The following is a 21,016-nucleotide window of genomic DNA, read 5'->3' as shown; positions in this document are numbered from 1 at the left end:
ATCGCGGATGACAATGCGTTATCCTAACAAAACTAAATAATTTTCCGTTAGAATTAAATACCGGTGCACAAGGCACCAAATTTTACTTGGACACGGCCAAGATTTTAAAATATGAAATAATCTCATATTTGAGATTTAATTTCAATACCCCTTTTTAACCCCCCTACGGAAAATAAATAAATGAATGCAAGAGAAAAATATAGATCCGAAAATCGCTGAATCGGGAATCGAACCCGAGACCTTTCGCTTGCCGGGCGACTGCTCTTCCAGCTGAGCTATTCAGATCCTTTCGATTCTATACTTTTCTCTGTTATATATATTAATGTTGGTAAACAAACGCATTTTTAAGCCAGCGTGTATCAATATAAGAGTTTTAACAAGGCTCTGTAATATAAATATAAATTTAACGTATAAGACGGGCAACAAGAGCCAAATCGCGGATGACAATGCGTTATCCTAACAAAACTAAATAATTTTCCGTTAGAATTAAATACCGGTGCACAAGGCACCAAATTTTACTTGGACACGGCCAAGATTTTAAAATATGAAATAATCTCATATTTGAGATTTATTTCAATACCCCCTTTAACCCCCCTACGGAAAATAAATAAATGAATGCAAGCTCAATACATGTTTGATGTCCAACATTTCGAACAACTTGGCCGTGTCCAAGTAAAATTTGGTGCCTTGTGCACCGGTATTTAATTCTAACGGAAAATTATTTAGTTTCGTTAGGATAACGCATTGTCATCCGCGATTTGGCTCTTGTTGCCCGTCTTATACGTTAAATTTAATAACACAAAAATTTTATACTAATTTCAAATATTTTTAACACGTAATGTTCCTACAAAATTTTGCTTTTACAATTATTATTTATAATTTTTATATTATGACGCATTGACACTTACAAACTATTAAAAATACTTTACAAGATTATTAATAAGTTTCGCTGTACTACTTTGTTTTCACAATATTTCAAACAGAAACTGAAGAAGACGTCACCTAACAATTTTTATTGACAACGCCAGTAAAAAAGATACTTCTTTTAATGTTGCTATATAGCAACCAGACAAATGATTTTTTGCACTGATTGTGAGTGCAATTGCTAGGTTCCTGAAGTGATGTAAGAGACCCTCTGGATTTGGTAAAGAATACATTATTTGCATTAGCAGTAGCGTTCTTTAATGTGAACTTGATATATGCACGATGATATGCACCGCCGAGATGCAGATTTTCTTCAGTAAAACCAAACAGTCTGGCATTCTCGGGGCTCAATACATGTTTGATGTCCAACATTTCGAACAACTGATCGATCGGCAATTCGTACTCCAATTCGAAGACATCGGGATATATCGTATATTGTTCCGGCAACATTTCTTTTAGTTCTGAGTTAGTTAGCATGTTACAAAACGTATGGACTCCTTCTTCAGTTGTCAATCTTTCGACCAATCCAGAAATGTCTTCACCAATTGTATACTTATCAGCTATTATATCTTCCTGCACAGCAGGAAATAACATGATCATACACGTCCCGTTTACAAACACTATCTTAGTCATGAACATGCTTAGTTCGTGAGATATGTCTGAAAGAATTGAGATTATAGAGAAAAAAGGAGGTAAAAGTTAATGGAAGCGGAATTAGATTATTGCATACACTATCTTAATTTTACATCAACAATTGTTAAAAATTCATATAATGCTTCTTGCACTCTCAAGTAAAAATGTATTTACATAATCACATTTTGATCAAATATTGAAAATTTACAAAGAATATATAGAAATACATAAAAATTAGAGAAATGTACGTGCGTGTGCGTGTACTATGTTTAATTTTAAACAACTGTAGAAAATGTTTTATCATACTAAAATGTTTACTAGATTAAAGTTATTATTATAAATTGTTATATTAAAGGTTATTTATAAAATAAAATATTACAAAGTATATATTATTAATGTTTTATGTTTTATAAAAATAATAGTATAAATATTCATTAACATTAACTGAATATTTATATTATTATTAAATTAGTATACATTTTTATCTTGAGAGTACAAGAAACATTATATAAATTTATAACAATCGTTGATGTAAAACATTTTCATTAAATAGAATTTTATTAGAGAGCTTTTAAATATATATACAAATGTAAAATATAATTAAAATGAGACATACTTACAGGTTCCTTTATATTTTGTCTCAACAAAACGGTTGTCTTTAAACCAGAGACCATACGAAAGAATCAATTCCATATTGTTATTGATTGTGTTAAATATCACAGGTTGAAAGATGTAAGCCTGCATCTCGCTTTTTAATTCTTCGTTAATATCATTTATTACTTTATACATATTGGAACAATTAAACAATTTGTAGTTTTCAGGAGTTATGTACTTATTGTTTTTATAAAGTTTGGTGTCATTAATCCAACAACTATGCTTCGTGCAAAAACACTTTTTCATCCCTGTAACCTGGAACTATAAATGACATATATAAAACGATTTTTGAAATTCTTTTCTTTTTTAAATCAAAGATTTTAACTTTAATTATAGATTACATAAATTTATTTATAAAAGTAGAATGTTATGTTATATACAATATTATTTTACATAATCATTTTCATAATATTTTAGTGTAATATTATTTAATATAATATTATGTAACATTTTAATATTACAAAATCCTAATCTTATTGAGATGTTATATATATTTATATATATATTTTAGCTTGAAATATTTTGATTAATGAAGCAGTAATTATAATATTTTATGTTTAAATACAAATTATTGTTTAAAAATTGCTTAATGACATAATTAAATTAAATGTAAAACATTTGATTTTCTGTTTCTCTTAAAAATGCATTGGTAATTTCGGTTAATATTTTCCGCTTAAAAATTTATTTAATATATTATTATAATTATTATATATATATATATATATATATATATATATATATAATTTTTGTTTAGTCTCAATCGATTACGTAATTTTATACAAAGCGATCTACCAAACAAAAAAAGTAAGAATGATCTGAGTTTTGTTGTGTTATAATATTATATAAATATTTTAATATTTATTGATCACGTATTAAAATAGGTCAAAATACATATGTTGTGCAAAAATGTTCCTACAAGAATTGTTAAATTTCTATAATTCTGAGATGAGTCGTTGATAAAAATTTTGAATTTTGATTTTCAATATGTTGAATATAAATCAGGCGCAAATATTTTTACCATTTTTTGTTCTTTTTTCTTCACTATTCTATCTAATGCCCAGAATTTTGTTCCAAGATGTATCGGTAATTTGAGAATACTTTTCAATTGTTCTTTTGTTTCATCGCTGGATGCACGATAAACCATTAAAAGTCCCTCATATAAGCTATTCGAACTGAAGACAAAATCATTCCATGGCATTATGCGAATCATTTTTTGCAGACATTTCAAGGTAAATTCGATACGTTCGGTCCGAGCTGTTGATAAACATGCAAGACGAAAATGTGATAAATAAGCTGAACTAACAAAGGCAGTAAATAGAGATATTACAAGTAGAAAGTTATAATTTATTCTACAATATTTCATCAAAATCAAATTAAATTCAATATATATACTACTTGATTGGCGTTGAATTTATTCGCGAAAGTAATTTGCAAGACAATGGTTTGTTTTCTAACAAATCTTAATTTAATTTTAAATTTGTTTAATATACGATCAAAATTAGCAACAATGTATATCTTGAAAAGTTATTTAGATTTTTTGAGGAGAATATAAATAAGTTGCAATATTAATGGAAAAAGTATGCAATAGAATGTATTTTATAATTTTTTCTCACTTTAGTCAAATATTTTTTATAATAATGTAAATTTTATTATGAAATTGATAATCCTTATCTGAAAATAGTCTAAAATTTTTTTATTTCTTTTTCACATGGCGCATGGACTTGGCATCTTGTTTATCTTTTTTTTTAAAGATAAGTTTTTTTATGGTACGATTCTACATTTGCAAATTTAAATTTTTACTGATTCATTATACGACTCTATATATGTCTGCAACTTTAATTTTCCACTGGTACAAGTTTCTACTTTCACTTGGCGCAATTTTTTTTTTATTTTATTACTTTTGTTACGATTGTACATGGGTTTATAATCGATAATTTTTCATACAATTCTATTGTACATGGGTTTGCAATGTAGGATTCTACATAAGTTTGCAATGGATAATTTTTAATACAATTCTACATGGGTTTGCAATGGTTAATTTTTCATAGGATTCTACATGAGTTTGCAATGGTTAATTTTTCATAGGATTCTACATAGGTTTGCAATGGGTACGATTCTACATGGGTTTGCAATGGTTAATTTTGCCTAGGATTCTACATGGGTTTGCAATGATTAATTTTTCATAGGATTCTACATGGGTTTGCAATAGGATAGGATTCTACATGGGTTTGCAATGGATAATTTTTGTTAATGGCGTGCCCTTAACTGGTCGCCTTTTTTTACCTTTTTTTAAAGGTGAGTTTTTAGAGATTATATCATTCATTTTTGTATATTTTTATGACCGGAATAGAACAATTATTAAACATGTTTATCTAAACTTCTTTGCTTAAAATGATGTGTACAATCATATCCTAGAATCCTGATCATTCCTCCTAAAGCACCCTATTTATATAAATTTACCCATATGTGTGTGTGTGTGTGTGTGTACTAATGTCGAGCATTTTTTATACATTTTCTATTAAATTTAGATAAAAGTTGCAGGATTTCGAAAAAGAAAAAGTTGACACTTTTTCCTAAACGGCGATTTTCAAGGTTATTTAAAGGTCACTTATATTTTCAAAATAGAATTACCTTAATTTTTCTCATATAAATCGATTCCTCGCAATATTTACTATAAAAAGTTGTAAAGATATAATTTTTACATAATCTTACATAAACTTCGAAATATTACAAATATTTTATTCTATGAAATATTTCAGTTTATGTAAAATTATGTTAACTATCTTTTAAATTATTCACTTTTAGCCATCTTACCCTTACAACCTTTTATAGTGAATATTGCAACAAATTGGTTTATATATATAATATATATATAACATCAGTTATTATTAATTGATGTTTACATTTATTTTTAGACTTACTAGAGCTCTAATGCTCCACATTTTTTGCAAAAACTGTTTATTCTACAGATTTCAAATATGCTTTTAAATGATGATTGAATATTTCCTTTTTTTAATTATTTTTATTATTATTTTTCAATCTCAATCAACTTTTATAACTTTATGCCAGCACGATACAAATACATGTGTCTTTATTTTTTTTATTATTTTCATTATTATTTTTCAATCTCAATCAACTTCTATAACCTTATGCCAGCAGGATACAAATACATGTATGTCTTTATTATTGTATCAACTCTTGTCTTTTCCATGTAACCATGTCTTCATAGTTTGAATTATCCCTTCATCTTCTCAATCTTTCGCAGAGATTTAATTAATTAAATACACTTCACACGAAATAAAGTTTGCTGGAAGATATACAGCAAACGATAACTGTAAAAACATGATTACGTGGAAAGAACAAGAGTTGGTACAGTAAAGGCAAGTAAGTAAGTACATGTAATGTATCGTATTGACATAACGCTATATCCGCGGAGCAGATAATGTGGCTGTAGAGGTAGTCTGCAGTGCAGCTAATGTGGACGTAGATGTTGATTGAGATAATTGTCTAATATAAAATAGAATTTAAAAATTTAGTTTAAAAAGCTGTTGCATATATAAATAAAGTTTATTTTTTCTAAATTTGGAATATGTTTAATTAATTAATTTTTTAAGTCTATGTTTAATAAATTTTTTAAGTCTGTATTCAATAATTTTATTCATTTGATAAATACATGTATGTCTTTATTTTGATATGTTTAATATAATTAGAAATTCATTATTAATTAGATATGTAAACTATAAATTCATATATAATATTTGAAAATATATGTGAATATTTAAATTTTTATCTTCTCCTTCCTCTCCTTCAATCTCTTTAATATCAATATGTGTATGTGTGTACACGCGCGCACATTTGTACGTATTTATTTAATTATTGTGGATAGTCTGCGAGTTACTTAATTGATAAAAAATTATGACACAATAATTATCCTTGGTTTTTTTTTCTTATTATTTACTCAGATTTTTTTGTCTCTCTTATAAGATAAACCACTTTAGAGATTGAATATTTCAAGTAAACTAATTGTAAGTAATTTCACCTTCAATTGCATATAGATGTTTACTTCATGAATGTACTAAATGAAGTATCACAAGACGAACAGTGAGTGAGCAGAGTGAGAATGAGAGAGTGTGTGTGTGTGTTTGCGTGTGTGTGTGAGAAGAGAGAGAAGAGAGAGACGAGAGAGAGAGAGAGAGAGAGAGAGGAGAGAGAGAGAGAGAGAGAGCGAGAGAGAGAGAGCATGAGGAGAGAGAGAGAGTAACCAACACTAACCCCGCACGCTGCCGATCATGAATGTTACTACAATAAGTACACCAAGACGAACAGTGAGTGAGTGAGTGAGAATGAGGAGAGTGTGTGTGTGCGTGTGGGTGTGAGAAAGAGAGAGAGAGAGAGATGAAGAGAGAGAGCAGAGAGAGACGAGAGAGAGAGACGAGAGATGAGAGAGAGAGAGAGAGAGAGAGATGTAGAGAGAGAGACGACGAGAGAGAGAGAGAGAGAGAGAGAGAGAGAGAGAGAGAGAGACGAGAGAAGAGAGAGAGAGAGCAGAGAGAGACGAGAGAGAGAGAGGACGATGAGAGAGAAGAGTATGATCTTTGAGATGAGGAAGAGAGAGACGAGAGAGAGAGATGCAGAGAGATAGAGAGACGAGAAGAGAGAAGATGAGAGAGAGAAGAGTTAGCCAACATAACCTCCGCACGCTGCCGATATGGCGGAGCGGCCCACTATCGCCATCTGTTGTAAACGGTGCGAGATGGACAAAATTACCACTACATGCATCTTGCATGTGTTGTGTACGTGTGATATATGGTTGCGCATGTGTTGTCTACGTGTGAATACGTGTAGCACGATACTACTATGTATGCGTGGTCGATGATGATAATGATGATAATAATAATGATGGACGGGGACGTTTCTTAATAGAAATTTTTCATATTTCGACTTTGCATTTACATATCTCTGCTTACGAATCACGTAGAGCAAAAATAAAGACACTTTTATTATATAATTCGAACTCAATCTATCGATTAAGTCTAGTATAAACTCGATTGCTTCAGCCATTATTGAGGATTCGAAATATTATAAAGACTCAAATGTCCGACTCGCGTTAAGATACACGGTGTCTCCGCTACGCCCTTAACTGGTCGCGAGACACTACCGTGTCTCTTGATTCCAATATATACAGTATCTATTGTTCACATTTATTATATCGCAACGTAGACCAAGTCTCTTGGCCACGCTTTGATATATTATAAATTTAATTATATTTGTAATTGCAATGCATAATTTATGCCATTTTCTATAAAGGCTACATTTCTTTTAATCTTCAGTTCTCTCTCTTTCTCTGCGTCCTCTACAGCCTCATTTCTCTCATACTGTGCGTCGTAATAATTCTTCGCATCAGGCCATCTAAAAATCAAATAAAAAATAATTTAATAATACTTTAAAAATTCTACTATACAATGCGATTGCATAAGTGATAAATTTTCGAAGGAATAAAGTTTTCACAAAGCATAATATACACTCCCAGCAAACACCAATATATAATTGTTACATTGCTATAATAAAACGGAATATAACAGATAATATAACGTGTACGTTACATGAAACATCCATGTTAGTTGTAATTTTCCACTCATAGATGTAACATTTTAATATAACATATATTATATTGTAGTTATATTGTAATTATATATCAAATAGCACATTGATGTATTGATAAGTCAGTGCTATCTTGGGATATAATGACAATATAACTACAATGTAATATATGTAATATTAAAAATGTTACATCTATGAGTGGGAAATTACAACTAACATATACGTTACATGAAACACGCTTATGTATATAACATTTATATACTGCGTTTGCTGAGACATTTCTTTAAAGACTATTTCTGGGGGTTTTTGATTGTTTACTGATTGGTGCCAAATAGTGCCTTCAACCTCAAAGACTGTTTCTACATTTTCAAAGATGCTGGAACATACTTTCAACAATTTGATAGTTGGATGAGACTTCAAGTACATAAAACTCACATAATGCGTTACTCTCTTACATACGGTTAGAGGTCTATATCTATGTTTATTTCAAATAATTTTTGTATACCGGCTTATTGTAATTAATCCCGCGCTGAAGAAGGCTCGAATATTTGAGAAAATTGAATCTATTCAACTTTAGAGTTCGACTTATTTAATTTAAAATAAAACGTCCTTTCTCATTATTATTTCACCGTCTATTTTAAGGAAATAATATAATAAATTATATCGCAATTAAATTATATCATTATTTTGAATTTGCTCCTTGATATTTCATATACGACAAATATATAGTAAATTATATCCTGCCAAGTGTAAATTTTGAGGACTACAGTAAAATAAAGTATAATATGAACGTTAATAATTCATTTATCGCAACACAGTTGTTAAATTGTAATTATCATATTATCATCTAAATTTAATAACACAAAAATTTCATACTAATTTCAAATATTTTTAACACGTAATGTTCCTACAAAATTTTGCTTTTACAATTATTATTTATAATTTTTATATTATGACGCATTGACACTTACAAACTATTAAAAATACTTTACAAGATTATTAATAAGTTTCGCTGTACTACTTTGTTTTCACAATATTTCAAACAGAAACTGAAGAAGACGTCACTTAACAATTTTTATTGACAACGCCAGTAAAAAGGATACTTCTTTTAGAGTCGCTATATATCAACCAGACAAAAGATTTTTTGCACTGATTGTGAGTGCAATTGCTAGGTTCCTGAAGTGATGTAAGGGACCCTCCGGATTCGGTAAAGAATACATTAATTGCATTAGCAGTAGCGTTCTTTAATGTGAACTTGATATATGCACGATGATATGCACCGCCGAGATGCAGATTTTCTTCAGTAAAACCAAACAGTCTGGCATTCTCGGGGCTCAATACATGTTTGATGTCCAACATTTCGAACAACTGATCGATCGGCAATTCGTACTCCAATTCGAAGACATCGAGATATATCGTATATTCTTCCGGCAACATTTCTTTTAGTTCTATCTCAGTTAGCATGTTACAAAACGTATGGACTCCTTCTTCAGTTGTCAATCTTTCGACCAATCCAGAAATGTCTTCACCAATTGTATATTTATCAGCTATTATATCTTCCTGCACAGCAGGAAATAACATGAACATACACATCCCGTTTACAAACACTATCTTAGTCATGAACATGCTTAGTTCGTGAGATATGTCTGAAAAAATTGAGATTATAGAGAAAAAAGGAGGTAAAAGTTAATGGAAGCGGAATTAGGTTATTGCATACACTATCTTAATTTTACATCAACAATTGTTAAAAATTCATATAATGCTTCTTGCACTCTCAAATAAAAATGTATTTACATAATCACATTTTGATCAAATATTGAAAATTTAGAAAGAATATATGGAAATACATAAAAATTAGAGAAATGTACGTGCGTGTGCGTGTAATTATGTTTAATTTTAAACAATTGTAGAGAAAATGTTTTATCATACTAAAATGTTTACTAGATTAAAATTATTATTATAAATTGTTATATTAAACGTCATTTATAAAATAAAATATTACAAAGTATATATTATTAATATTTTATATTTTATAAAAATAATAGTATAAATATTCATTAACATTAACTGAATATTTATATTATTATTGAAGTAGTATACATTTTTATCTTGAGAGTACAAGAAACATTATATAAATTTATAACAATCGTTGATGTAAAACATTTTCATTAAATAGAATTTCATTAGAGAGCTTTCAAATATATATACAAATGTAAAATAAAATTAAAATGTAACATATTTACAGGTTCTTTTATATTGTGTCTCAACAAAACGGTTTTCTTTAAACCAAAGACCATACGAAAGAATCAATTCCATATTGTTATTGATTGTGTTAAATATCACAGGTTGAGGGATGTAAGCCTGCATCTCGCTTTTCAATTCTTCGTTAATATCATTTATTACTTTATACATATCGGAACAATTAAACAATTTGTAGTTTTCAGGAGTTATGTACTTATTGTTTTTATAAAGTTTGGTTTCATTAATCCAACAACTATGCTTAGTGCAAAAACACTCTTTCATTCCTGTAACATGAAACTATAAATGACATATATAAAACGATTTTTGAAATACTTTTCTTTTTTAAATCAAAGATTTTAACTTTAATTGTAGATTACATAAATTTATTTATAAAAGTAGAATTTTATGTTATATACAATATTATTTTACATAATCATTTTCATAATATTTTAGTGTAATATTATTTAATATAATATTATGTAACATTTTAATATTACAAAATCCTTATCTTATTGAGATGTTATATATATATATATATATATTTTAGCTTGAAATATTTTGATTAATGAAGCAGTAATTATAATATTTTATATTTAAATACAAATTATTGTTTAAAAATTGCTTAATGACAAGATTAAATTAAATGTAAAACATTTGATTTTCTGTTTCTCTTAAAAATGCATTCGTAATATCGGTTAATATTTTCCGTTAAAAAATTTATTTAATAAATTATTATAATTATTATATATATATATATATATATATATATATATAATTTTTGTTTAGTCTCAATCGATTACGTAATTTTATACAAAGCGATCTACCAAACAAAAAAAGCAAGAATGATCTGTGTTTTGTTGTGTTATAATATTATATAAATATTTCAATATTTATTGATCACGTATTAAAATAGGTCAAAATACATATGTTGTGCAAAAATGTTCCTACAAGAATTGTTAAATTTCTATAATTCTGAGATGAGTCGTTGATAAAAATTTTGAATTTTGATTTTCAATATGTTGAATATAAATCAGGCGCAAATATTTTTACCATTTTTTGTTCTTTTTTCTTCACTATTCTATCTAATGCCCAGAATTTTGTTCCAAGATGTATCGGTAATTTGAGAATACTTTTCAATTGTTCTTTCGTTTCATCGCTGGATGCACGATAAACCATTAAAAGTCCCTCATATAAGCTATTCGAACTGAAGACAAAATCTTTCCATGGCATTATGCGAATCATTTTTTGCAGACATTTCAAGGTAAATTCGATACGTTCGGTCCGAACTGTTGATAAACATGCAAGACAAAAATGTGATAAATAAGCTGAACTAACAAAGGCAGTAAATAGAGATATTACAAGTAGAAAGTTATAATTTATTCTACAATATTTCATCAAAATCAAATTAAATTCAATATATATACTACTTGATTGGCGTTGAATTTATTCGCGAAAGTAATTTGCAAGACAATGGTTTGTTTTCTAACAATTTTTAATTTAATTTTAAATTTGTTTAATATACGATAAAAATTAGCAACAATGTATATCTTGAAAAATTATTTAAATTTTTTGAGAAGAATATATATAAGTTGCAATATTATATATAATGGAAAAAGTATGCGATATAATGTATTTTATAATTTTTTCTCACTTTAGTCAAATATTCTTTATAATGATGTAAACTTTATTATGAAATTGATAATCCTTATCTGAAAATAGACAGAAGAAAGGAAAATAGTTCAAATATTTTCAGATAGTTAACAGTTAGTTAACTTCTAGGAAACGAATGTTATTTCATTTTATATATAAATATGTAGAAATAAAAAATAAAAACAGTCGAAAAAAAACAAGGAATTGACACAAAAGTCTATACCCAGCAAACACCGATATATAATTGTTACATTGCTATAATAAAACGAAATATAACAGGTAATATAACGTGTACGTTACATGTAACATCTATGTTAGTTGTAATTTCCCACTCATAGATGTAACATTTTAATATAACATATATTACATTGTAGTTATATTGTAATTATATACCAAATAGCACATTGATGTATTGATTAGTCAGTGCTATCTTAATTGGGATATAATGACAATATAACTACAATGTAATATATGTAATATTAAAAATGTTACATCTATGAGTGGGAAATTACAACTAACATATACATTACATGTAACATGCTTAAGTATATAACATTTATATATTGTGTTTCCTGGGTATGATTCTAGAATTATTGAATCTATCGGATCGCGAAAACTTTATATAAAATAATATGAAAAGTGAATATTTGCGTAATAACAAATGTTTTTTATTTCAATTATTATTATTATTATTATTATTATTTATTAAATTATTATATGCAAAGTAAATTGGCGGCAAACTTGCGTTACATTTTATAATATCTTTGTACTCACCACCAGTAGTAGAACTTTCTGTAGCCATCGTGATTTATATAAAAACAATGTTGCTGCTTGAATTGTAGCACGTGTACTGGAGAAATACTGACGGCATCATGACAAATCAACTTTAACGAATTGGTGGGATGTTGGTGATGGGGAATTTTATTTTGTGAAAAAAGAACTATTTCGTTTAAATTTACGTGTTCTCGTTCTGATTTCTGATTGGCTAAACGACGATTCTGCGCGAGAAGCCAACCGTGAAGGGCTCAATTTTCAAAGAATATTTAAGATATTTCTAAGAATATTCAAAAAATTCCCCAAAAATGTTTTTTTTAAAAATTATTTCAGAAGAATCAATGAATTTATTAGATATTATTAATTATTATATTTATGTTTCGCAGGTATATAAATACATAAATCTAATTTACAATTTAATTATGTAGCATTAATATTTAAATTGAAAATGTTTTTTGTAGTTAGATGTAATTATATATAAATATGCGCATGTGAAAAATACATACGCTTTTGGAATTTTTGATATGCTGAAATACAATAAAAATAATATGAAAATAAATTACGTGAAAAAAAATACGTTGAGTTGCTAAATTTTTATTTTTACCAATCTTCAGTAGATAGAAAAAATGGTGTGTGAAGAGGATATAATTAATAGACATTATTGAAAAAATTATTTAGGACTACAATAATAAGTTAATTAAAACAGAGAAAATATCATGCTCAAAATACAAGAGACTTGCCAAAATGTATTAATTTGTAATATTTAATGATCAACATATTATGCAAACATTTTCTGTGTTCTTCCTGTCGTAGCTTCGTATCTTATATGGTACTTAATTGAACCTTAAAAATATGTACGAGACGATTGTTGAATTACAGCATTCATTTAGTAATTGCATTTAAAATTTGCTTTATTTGTTAATTAATTCTTATATTCGCAATATATTTATTTCCTAATTTAATTGAATATATTTGAATAAAATTAAATATTCTTCTTTTTAGTTTGATGAATATGCATGTATAATAATATATTATTTTTCTAATAAACTACAAATAGAATATAATACACGTTACAAATAGAATATTACACGCATTTTACATATACGTATACGCAGCGTCCACATAATGCACTTTATTTCGTGCTTATTTCAATATATTTATTATTGTATCTATTTTTTCTGATGATAAATGCGCTATACTTTATTGCAAAGACATTCAATTAATATTTTATACTACTCTTATAAATTTTTTGTTTAGAAAATTTGTTTTTATAATTTTGATACCACATAAATTTTACTCTATTTTTCTTTTATATTATGTTTAGTTTACGTTTTATTATTTTTTGTGTATTATTTTTCTTTTATGTCCTTTCTTTATTTTTTATTACCAACGAAGTATAAAAATGGAAGAGATTAAACTTTTATTATTATTAGAGGAAATGTTCTAATTTAGTTTTATTCTGCGTCGATTTAATAGTATCATGACTATCCTTAACGAACTACATAAAAAATTGTTTCCTCTATTTTTTATATAAGATTCCATCTACTAATAGTTTATGCCACTATGTATCTTAAAAAATGACTGAAATTTCCAACAGGCTATAATGTATTTTTCAATATAAAATTTATCAATTAAGTTGTATATTGTTTATACTATTGATTCTAATAAATATTCTGCTATTTTTGCTTTTGATAAAATGTTTTTTCGCGCTTCAACTACTGCGCTTCAAGTACTGCTCTAACATGCATGTCTTTTTCATAATTCTGATATTGTTGTTGTCTTATAGCAGCATCATTCGGAAAAAGATAAGCCAGCATTTCATTTGGTTCATAATGCGTGCCTACAAATTTACAAAAGTAGCGACCTATTTCGGTATTAACGATCTTTGTCGACATGATTTCCCTTATGTGGCCTGAAATAAAAATGTAAATAGAAAATATATATTTGTGATAACTAACAATAAGGTAAAGTAATAAAATAATCATAAAAATAAATACAATAACTAAAATAAATATCATAACAAACTTAAAAACAAACATAATAAAAAGAGAATAAAATATTGAAATAGGTATACAAAAATAATTTATAAAATCTACAGAATTAAAAAAGGATACGCAATAAAAATAAAGAAAAAAATAAAATAAATGTACACAAAAAACGTGTAAACAAATATAAATTTATATATTAAACTGTCTAATAATATTTATACCTTCATGCACGTAACATATTGTTTTATTTTCGTTAACAATTACGTAATTTATTTCCATAGATAGTCCACAGTTAATAAAAAAGTAGTGTTTCAACTGCATTGCACACAAAACATATTGATCGCAATCAGAAACTATAGGTGTATTATTATATCGGTGCCATGCGATTATCACGCCTTTACAAACATTACCATGTTTTACGATCATTCCTACTGCATATTTTGCGTCCCTTTTTTCTGTATTCCTGCGTACTGGTGTAGTTAAGCGTAGCTTAAACTGAAAAATGTAAGATTAGGCTTTTCGTGATTTTTCTTGTCTTTCTCTCCTAATATATGACTCTAATAGTAAAATACACTACAGCTGTTTTAATTATAGATAATTATAATATGTATATAATTGTACGTATGTGTGGACGACGAAATAAGAATAGAAATTTAATATTTTTTATTATTATGTTACTTTATATATATGTTTACGACATGTTTAATGTGTTTAAATATCTTTCTTACCACGCGGCCTTCATAATTATTTGAATCCGTCTCGAGAAAAGTACTAGATAAATTCTTAGTATGCATAAGTTTGAATTTTATGACATCCAATACCTAAAAAAATGATTAAACATGAGCAAGAAGTAAATGTAAACAATACATTGATTCTTGAATAAAAATTAATTAGAGATTATATAACTATATGCAATTCTTTTTGACTATATATTAAACGTATTTTATTGATTTATGTAAGGGTGGAAGTACATTAATTAATGTTAAAACTAATAAAAATAACATATTAGTGATAGACCATCTCCCTAATTCTCATGATAAAAGGTCTATCAGAAAATGTCATTATATATCCCCGATTCAGTACACCTAATCTAGGTTCCATGTAGAAAATTCTTCCACCATTTATTAAATTGCTGTAAACATATAAAATTATAATATACTGTAAACACAATATAAAATTATGTACGGGTGTGTATAAGATAAAAGTAACAATTCCGAAAAGTTCAAATAATTTAATATATATAATTTAATATATTATACTTACTGTGTATTGGATTCCAATATATACAGTATCTATTGTTCACATTTATTATATCGCAACGTAGACCAAGTCTCTTGGCCACGCTTTGATATATTATAAATTTAATTATATTTGTAATTGCAATGCATAATTTATGCCATTTTCTATAAAGGCTACATTTCTTTTAATCTTCAGTTCTCTCTCTTTCTCTGCGTCCTCTACAGCCTCATTTCTCTCATACTGTGCGTCGTAATAATTCTTCGCATCAGGCCATCTAAAAATCAAATAAAAAATAATTTAATAATACTTTAAAAATTCTACTATACAATGCGATTGCATAAGTGATAAATTTTCGAAGGAATAAAGTTTTCACAAAGCATAATATACACTCCCAGCAAACACCAATATATAATTGTTACATTGCTATAATAAAACGGAATATAACAGATAATATAACGTGTACGTTACATGAAACATCCATGTTAGTTGTAATTTTCCACTCATAGATGTAACATTTTAATATAACATATATTATATTGTAGTTATATTGTAATTATATATCAAATAGCACATTGATGTATTGATAAGTCAGTGCTATCTTGGGATATAATGACAATATAACTACAATGTAATATATGTAATATTAAAAATGTTACATCTATGAGTGGGAAATTACAACTAACATATACGTTACATGAAACACGCTTATGTATATAACATTTATATACTGCGTTTGCTGAGACATTTCTTTAAAGACTATTTCTGGGGGTTTTTGATTGTTTACTGATTGGTGCCAAATAGTGCCTTCAACCTCAAAGACTGTTTCTACATTTTCAAAGATGCTGGAACATACTTTCAACAATTTGATAGTTGGATGAGACTTCAAGTATATAAAACTCACATAATGCGTTACTCTCTTACATACGGTTAGAGGTCTATATCTATGTTTATTTCGAATAATTTTTGTATACCGGCTTATTGTAATTAATCCTGCGCTGAAGAAGGATCGAATATTTGAGAAAATTGAATCTATTCAACTTTCAGAGTTCGACTTATTTAATTTAAAATAAAACGTCCTTTTTCATTATTATTTCACCGTCTATTTTAAGGAAATAATATAATAAATTATATCGCAATTAAATTATATACTATCATTATTTTGAATTTGCTCCTTGATATTTCATATACGACAAATATATAGTAAATTATATCCTGCAAAGTGTGAATTTTGAGGACTACAGTAAAATAAAGTATAATATGAACGTTAATAATTCATCTATCGCAACACAGTTGTTCAATTGTAATTATTATATTATCATCTAAATTTAATAACACAAAAATTTTATACTAATTTCAAATATTTTTAACACGTAATGTTCCTACAAAATTTTGCTTTTACAATTATTATTTATAATTTTTATATTATGACGCATTGACACTTACAAACTATTAAAAATACTTCACAAGATTATGAATAAGTTTCGCTGTACTACTTTGTTTTCACAATATTTCAAACAGAAACTGAAGAAGACGTCACTTAACAATTTTTATTGACAACGCCAGTAAAAAGGATACTTCTTTTAGAGTCGCTATATATCAACCAGACAAATGATTTTTTGCACTGATTGTGAGTGCAATTGCTAGGTTCCTGAAGTGATGTAAGAGACCCCCCGGATTTGGTAAAGAATACATTAATTGCATTAGCAGTAGCGTTCTTTAATGTGAACTTGATATATGCACGATGATATGCACCGCCGAGATGCAGATTTTCTTCAGTAAAACCAAACAGACTGGCATTCTCGGGGCTCAATACATGTTTGATGTCCAACATTTCGAACAACTGATCGATCGGCAATTCGTACTCCAATTCGAAGACATCGGGATATACCGTATATTCTTCCGGCAACATTTCTTTTAGTTCTCTGTCAGTTAGCATGTTACAAAACGTATGGACTCCTTTTTCAGTTGTCAATCTTTCGACCAATCCAGAAATGTCTTCACCAATTGTATATTTATTAGCTATTATATCTTCCTGCACAGCGGGAAATAACATGATCATACACATCCCGTTTACAAACACTATCTTAGTCATGAACATGCTTAGTTCGTGAGATATGTCTGAAAGAATTGAGATTATAGAGAAAAAAGGAGGTAAAAGTTAATGGAAGCGGAATTAGATTATTGCATACACTATCTTAATTTTACATCAACAATTGTTAAAAATTCATATAATGCTTCTTGCACTCTCAAGTAAAAATGTATTTACATAATCACATTTTGATCAAATATTGAAAATTTACAAAGAATATATGGAAATACATAAAAATTAGAGAAATGTACGTGCGTGTGCGTGTGATTATGTTTAATTTTAAACAACTGTAGAAAATGTTTTATCATACTAAAATGTTTACTAGATTAAAGTTATTATTATAAATTGTTATATTAAACGTTATTTATAAAATAAAATATTACAAAGTATATAATATTAATGTTTTATATTTTATAAAAATAATAGTATAAATATTCATTAACATTAACTGAATATTTATATTATTATTAAATTAGTATACATTTTTATCTTGAAAGTACAAGAAACATTATATAAATTTATAACAATCGTTGATGTAAAACATTTTCATTAAATAGAATTTTATTAGAGAGCTTTAAAATATAATACAAATGTAAAATATAATTAAAATGTGACATACTTACAGGTTCCTTTATATTTTGTCTCAACAAAACGGTTGTCTTTAAACCAAAGACCATACGAAAGAATCAATTCCATATTGTTATTGATTGTGTTAAATATCACAGGTTGAGAGATGTAAGCCTGCATCTCGCTTTTCAATTTTTCGTTAATATCATTTATTACTTTATACATATTGGAACAATTAAACAATTTGTAGTTTTCAGGAGTTATGTACTTATTGTTTTTATAAAGTTTGGTGTCATTAATCCAACAACTATGCTCACTGCAAAAACACTCTTTCATCCCTGTAACCTGGAACTATAAATGACATATATAAAACAATTTTTGAAATTCTTTTCTTTTTTAAATCAAAGATTTTAACTTTAATTGTAGATTACATAAATTTATTTATAAAAGTAGAATGTTATGTTATATACAATATTATTTTACATAATCATTTTCATAATATTTTAGTGTAAAATTATTTAATATAATATTATGTAACATTTTAATATTACAAAATCCTTATCTTATTGAGATGTTATATATATATATATATATATATATATATATATATATATTTTAGCTTGAAATATTTTGATTAATGAAGCAGTAATTATAATATTTTATATTTAAATACAAATTATTGTTTAAAAATTGCTTAATGACAAGATTAAATTAAATGTAAAACATTTGATTTTCTGTTTCTCTTAAAAATGCATTCGTAATTTCGGTTAATATTTTCCGCTTAAATATTTATTTAATAAATTATTATAATTATTATATATATATATATATATATATATATATATATATAATTTTTGTTTAGTCTCAATCGATTACGTAATTTTATACAAAGCGATCTACCAAACAAAAAAAGCAAAAATGATCTGAGTTTTGTTGTGTTATAATATTATATAAATATTTTAATATTTATTGATCACGTATTAACATAGGTCAAAATACATATGTTGTGCAAAAATGTTCCTACAAGAATTGTTAATTTTCTGTAATTCTGGGATGAGTCGTTGATAAAAATTTTGAATTTTGATTTTCAATATGTTGAATATAAATCAGGCGCAAATATTTTTACCATTTTCTTTTCTCTTTTCTTCACTATTCTATCTAATGCCCAGAATTTTGTTCCAAGATGTATCGGTAATTTGAGAATACTTTTCAATTGTTCTTTCGTTTCATCGCTGGATACACGATAAACCATTAAAAGTCCCTCATATAAGCTATTCGAACTGAAGACAAAATCTTTCCATGGCATTATGCGAATCATTTTTTGCAGACATTTCAAGGTAAATTCGATACGTTCGGTCCGAACTGTTGATAAACATGCAAGATGAAAATGTGATAAATAAGCTGAGCTAACAAAGGCAGTAAATAGAGATATTACAAGTAGAAAGTTATAATTTATTCTACAATATTTCATCAAAATCAAATTAAATTCAATATATATACTACTTGATTGGCGTTGAATTTATTCGCGAAAGTAATTTGCAAGACAATGGTTTGTTTTCTAACAATTCTTAATTTTATTTTAAATTTGTTTAATATACGATAAAAATTAGCAACAATGTATATCTTGAAAAATTATTTAAATTTTTTGAGGAGAATATAAATAAGTTACAATATTATATATAATGGAAAAAGTATGCGATAGAATGTATTTTATAATTTTTTCTCACTTTAGTCAAATATTCTTTATAATGATGTAAACTTTATTATGAAATTGATAATCCTTATCTGAAAATAAACAGAAGAAAGGAAAATAGTTCAATTATTTTCAGATAGTTAACAGTTAGTTAACTTTTAGGAAACGAATGTTATTTCATTTTATATATAAATATGTAGAAATAAATAATAAAAACAGTCGAAAAAAAACAAGGAATTGACACAAAAGTCTATACCCAGCAAACACTGATATATAATTGTTACATTGCTATAATAAAACGAAATATAACAGGTAATATAACGTGTACGTTATGTACACATGTAACATCCATGTTAGTTGTAATTTCCCACTCATAGATGTAACATTTTAATATAACATATATTATATTGTAGTTATATTGTAATTATATACCAAATAGCACATTGATGTATTGATAAGTCAGTGCTATCTTGGGCTATAATGACAATATAACTACAATGTAATATATGTAATATTAAAAATTCTACATCTATGAGTGGGAAATTACAACTAATATATACATTACATGTAACATGCTTAAGTATATAACATTTATATATTGTTTGCTGGGTATGATTCTAGAATTATTGAATCTAACGGATCGCGAAAACTTTATATAAAATAATATAAAAAGTGAATATTTGCGTAATAACAAATGTCTTTTATTTCAATTATTATTATTATTATTATTATTTATTAAATTATTATATGCAAAGTAAATTGGCGGCAAACTTGCGTTACATTTTATAATATCTTTGTACTCACCACCAGTAGTAGAACTTTCTGCCATCGTGATTTATATAAAAACAATGTTGCTGCTTGAATTGTAGCACGTGTACTGAAGAAATGCCTGATGGCATCATGGCAGATCAATTTTAACGAATTGGTGGGATGTTGGTGATGGGGAATTTTATTTTGTGAAAA

At 26.9% G+C, this 21,016-nt stretch overlaps 4 protein-coding genes across 7 annotated transcripts; all 4 read right to left on the bottom strand.

The window, feature by feature from the left end:
* Positions 1-758: 758 nt before the first annotated feature.
* LOC114945458 (uncharacterized) lies at positions 759-8,570 on the bottom strand. Its single transcript, XM_085485746.1, has 4 exons — positions 8,318-8,570; positions 3,230-3,465; positions 2,178-2,472; positions 759-1,583 (listed from the first exon to the last, which is right to left on the bottom strand). The coding sequence occupies exons 2-4, from the start codon at positions 3,419-3,421 to the stop codon at positions 1,003-1,005; spliced, it is 1,068 nt and encodes a 355-aa protein (XP_085341872.1). The 5' UTR covers positions 3,422-3,465; positions 8,318-8,570; the 3' UTR covers positions 759-1,002.
* A 110-nt stretch (positions 8,571-8,680) lies between these two features.
* Positions 8,681-12,584, bottom strand: LOC114945437 (serine protease inhibitor 3/4-like). 2 transcript variants are annotated; one of them, XM_085485745.1, is made up of 4 exons: positions 12,478-12,584; positions 11,104-11,339; positions 10,056-10,350; positions 8,681-9,458 (listed from the first exon to the last, which is right to left on the bottom strand). In XM_085485745.1, exons 1-4 carry the CDS (start codon positions 12,503-12,505, stop codon positions 8,878-8,880), a joined length of 1,140 nt encoding a protein of 379 aa, XP_085341871.1. In that variant the 5' UTR covers positions 12,506-12,584; the 3' UTR covers positions 8,681-8,877. The 2 variants fall into 2 exon arrangements, with proteins under 2 accessions (XP_085341871.1, XP_029177496.2); XM_029321663.2 differs by lacking the exon at positions 12,478-12,584 and adding an exon at positions 11,705-11,763.
* A 642-nt stretch (positions 12,585-13,226) lies between these two features.
* On the bottom strand, positions 13,227-15,793 carry LOC114945463 (uncharacterized). Of its 2 annotated transcripts, XM_029321711.2 has the most exons (5): positions 15,729-15,793; positions 15,483-15,597; positions 15,194-15,286; positions 14,687-14,960; positions 13,227-14,389 (listed from the first exon to the last, which is right to left on the bottom strand). In XM_029321711.2, exons 2-5 carry the CDS (start codon positions 15,564-15,566, stop codon positions 14,193-14,195), a joined length of 648 nt encoding a protein of 215 aa, XP_029177544.2. In that variant the 5' UTR covers positions 15,567-15,597; positions 15,729-15,793; the 3' UTR covers positions 13,227-14,192. The 2 variants fall into 2 exon arrangements, with proteins under 2 accessions (XP_029177544.2, XP_029177546.2); XM_029321713.2 differs by lacking the exon at positions 15,729-15,793 and having other exon boundaries at positions 15,437-15,547.
* A 1,201-nt stretch (positions 15,794-16,994) lies between these two features.
* On the bottom strand, positions 16,995-20,964 carry LOC114945461 (uncharacterized). Of its 2 annotated transcripts, XM_029321710.2 has the most exons (5): positions 20,858-20,939; positions 20,088-20,145; positions 19,487-19,722; positions 18,417-18,711; positions 16,995-17,822 (listed from the first exon to the last, which is right to left on the bottom strand). In XM_029321710.2, exons 3-5 carry the CDS (start codon positions 19,676-19,678, stop codon positions 17,242-17,244), a joined length of 1,068 nt encoding a protein of 355 aa, XP_029177543.1. In that variant the 5' UTR covers positions 19,679-19,722; positions 20,088-20,145; positions 20,858-20,939; the 3' UTR covers positions 16,995-17,241. The 2 variants fall into 2 exon arrangements, with proteins under 2 accessions (XP_029177543.1, XP_029177542.2); XM_029321709.2 differs by lacking the exon at positions 20,088-20,145 and having other exon boundaries at positions 20,858-20,964.
* Positions 20,965-21,016: the final 52 nt, after the last annotated feature.

This window comes from Nylanderia fulva, unplaced genomic scaffold (genome assembly GCF_048542155.1).
Source record: "Nylanderia fulva isolate GAGA-0341 unplaced genomic scaffold, ASM4854215v1 Scaffold39, whole genome shotgun sequence".
NCBI classification, from domain to species: domain Eukaryota; kingdom Metazoa; phylum Arthropoda; class Insecta; order Hymenoptera; family Formicidae; genus Nylanderia; species Nylanderia fulva.
Note: the sequence above shows the minus strand (reverse complement) of the source record. Positions and strands in the feature narration are given on the sequence as shown.